Here is a 1,236-nt window from a genome sequence, read left to right as displayed (position 1 = left end):
GCCAGTGGTTCAAGTAGCTCCAGGCGAGTTCTATACGGTGCGTGAGGTCGAGGAAAACGGATGGTGTCTGCCAGCTCGAGTACCAGCCAAGATCCCCGCCGTTCCTGATCATCCAGCAAGCCCTGGTACCCAAACGGGCCCAGTTTCATCACTCAAGTCGGTGAGATCTAGTTTGAAAAGACCGGCACCCAGCAGTCCAGTACAACATGTTAACAAGCGAGTTGCAACGTAAGCACTGCCTTCCATTCCATTCTCTATGGCTTTTCCTTTGATGTTGATTCTCTCTGACTATCATACCATTCCTTTTAAATGTTGTGCATCATGTTTGTCTAGGTCTCAAACAAGTACCGGAACAGTACCACTTGATGGGCCCAATCAAGTCTATTCCCCGTACATTCTTCAATCTATTTCCTTTAAACGAGTAAACTTTCTGACTATCTTCTGTGATCAATTTCTTTCAAATGATGGCCCTCCGGCTTGAATAGTCTTAATCCGAGTATTGGGTTAGTAATCTATGTTGTTTTTTCTCTTATCACTGTGTACTGATGTTTGTTTGGACAATCCAATATCTAGGTTTTCCACCTCTTTGGCTTCTACTAGCAATGGTGCGGTAACCAAGATGACCAACATATCTGAAGTGGCTCAGTGTCCCAACTTCTGGGCGATGCCGGTGCACGCGCTGTACGAGTGGCGAAGGCATGTCAACATCCTCGATCGCACCCTTCTGGGGTATTACGAGCAAGCTTTGGATGAGGCGGAGAAGGATTTGGACCGAGCGGCATCTGAGCCCGATGTTCTTGACACATCCATTGTAACTCCTTCTGGACGACCCTCAGCTCCCCGATCTGGTCGCAAACGCTCGGTGAAAGATGAGACTGCGGCTCCAGGCGGATCTGGTCCTGCTTTTAAGTTCCTAAAAGCACGACCTGACCGTTTGGATTTGCTTTTCATGCGTGCTTTGGAAGCTCTTAGCCCATTTGGGTCGAATGGGCAGAAGGGTAAAGTTTTTCATGAATGCGCCATCTGGCTAAAAGTAAGTCAAAATCTCGTTACTGTGTAGTTCACACCCTTATTGATCTTTTTACTGTTTTCAAGACTGATCTAGAAACCCATTGGGAGTTTGCCGAGCTTTCCGAAAGTCCCCACAGTCGAGTGCTTCAATTCCGATACACTCAGCTCAAGCTTTGGCTTGCAGCTGCCGAAAGCTGGAGCAAGATGGACAGTCTAATGTTCACT

General features: G+C 47.4%; 1 protein-coding gene across 1 annotated transcript; it reads left to right on the top strand.

Annotated features, from left to right (window-relative positions):
* Nucleotides 1-206: 206 nt before the first annotated feature.
* On the top strand, nt 207-1,076 carry MELLADRAFT_96150 (uncharacterized protein; the record flags this gene model as incomplete). Its single annotated transcript, XM_007418559.1, has 5 exons — nt 207-228; nt 334-421; nt 486-503; nt 574-998; nt 1,039-1,076. The coding sequence occupies 5 exons, from the start codon at nt 207-209 to the stop codon at nt 1,074-1,076; spliced, it is 591 nt and encodes a 196-aa protein (XP_007418621.1).
* Nucleotides 1,077-1,236: the final 160 nt, after the last annotated feature.

The sequence above is a fragment of the Melampsora larici-populina genome (genome assembly GCF_000204055.1).
Source record: "Melampsora larici-populina 98AG31 unplaced genomic scaffold MELLAscaffold_96, whole genome shotgun sequence".
Lineage (NCBI taxonomy): Eukaryota > Fungi > Basidiomycota > Pucciniomycetes > Pucciniales > Melampsoraceae > Melampsora > Melampsora laricis-populina.
This window is presented reverse-complemented; position numbering and strand designations above follow the sequence as displayed.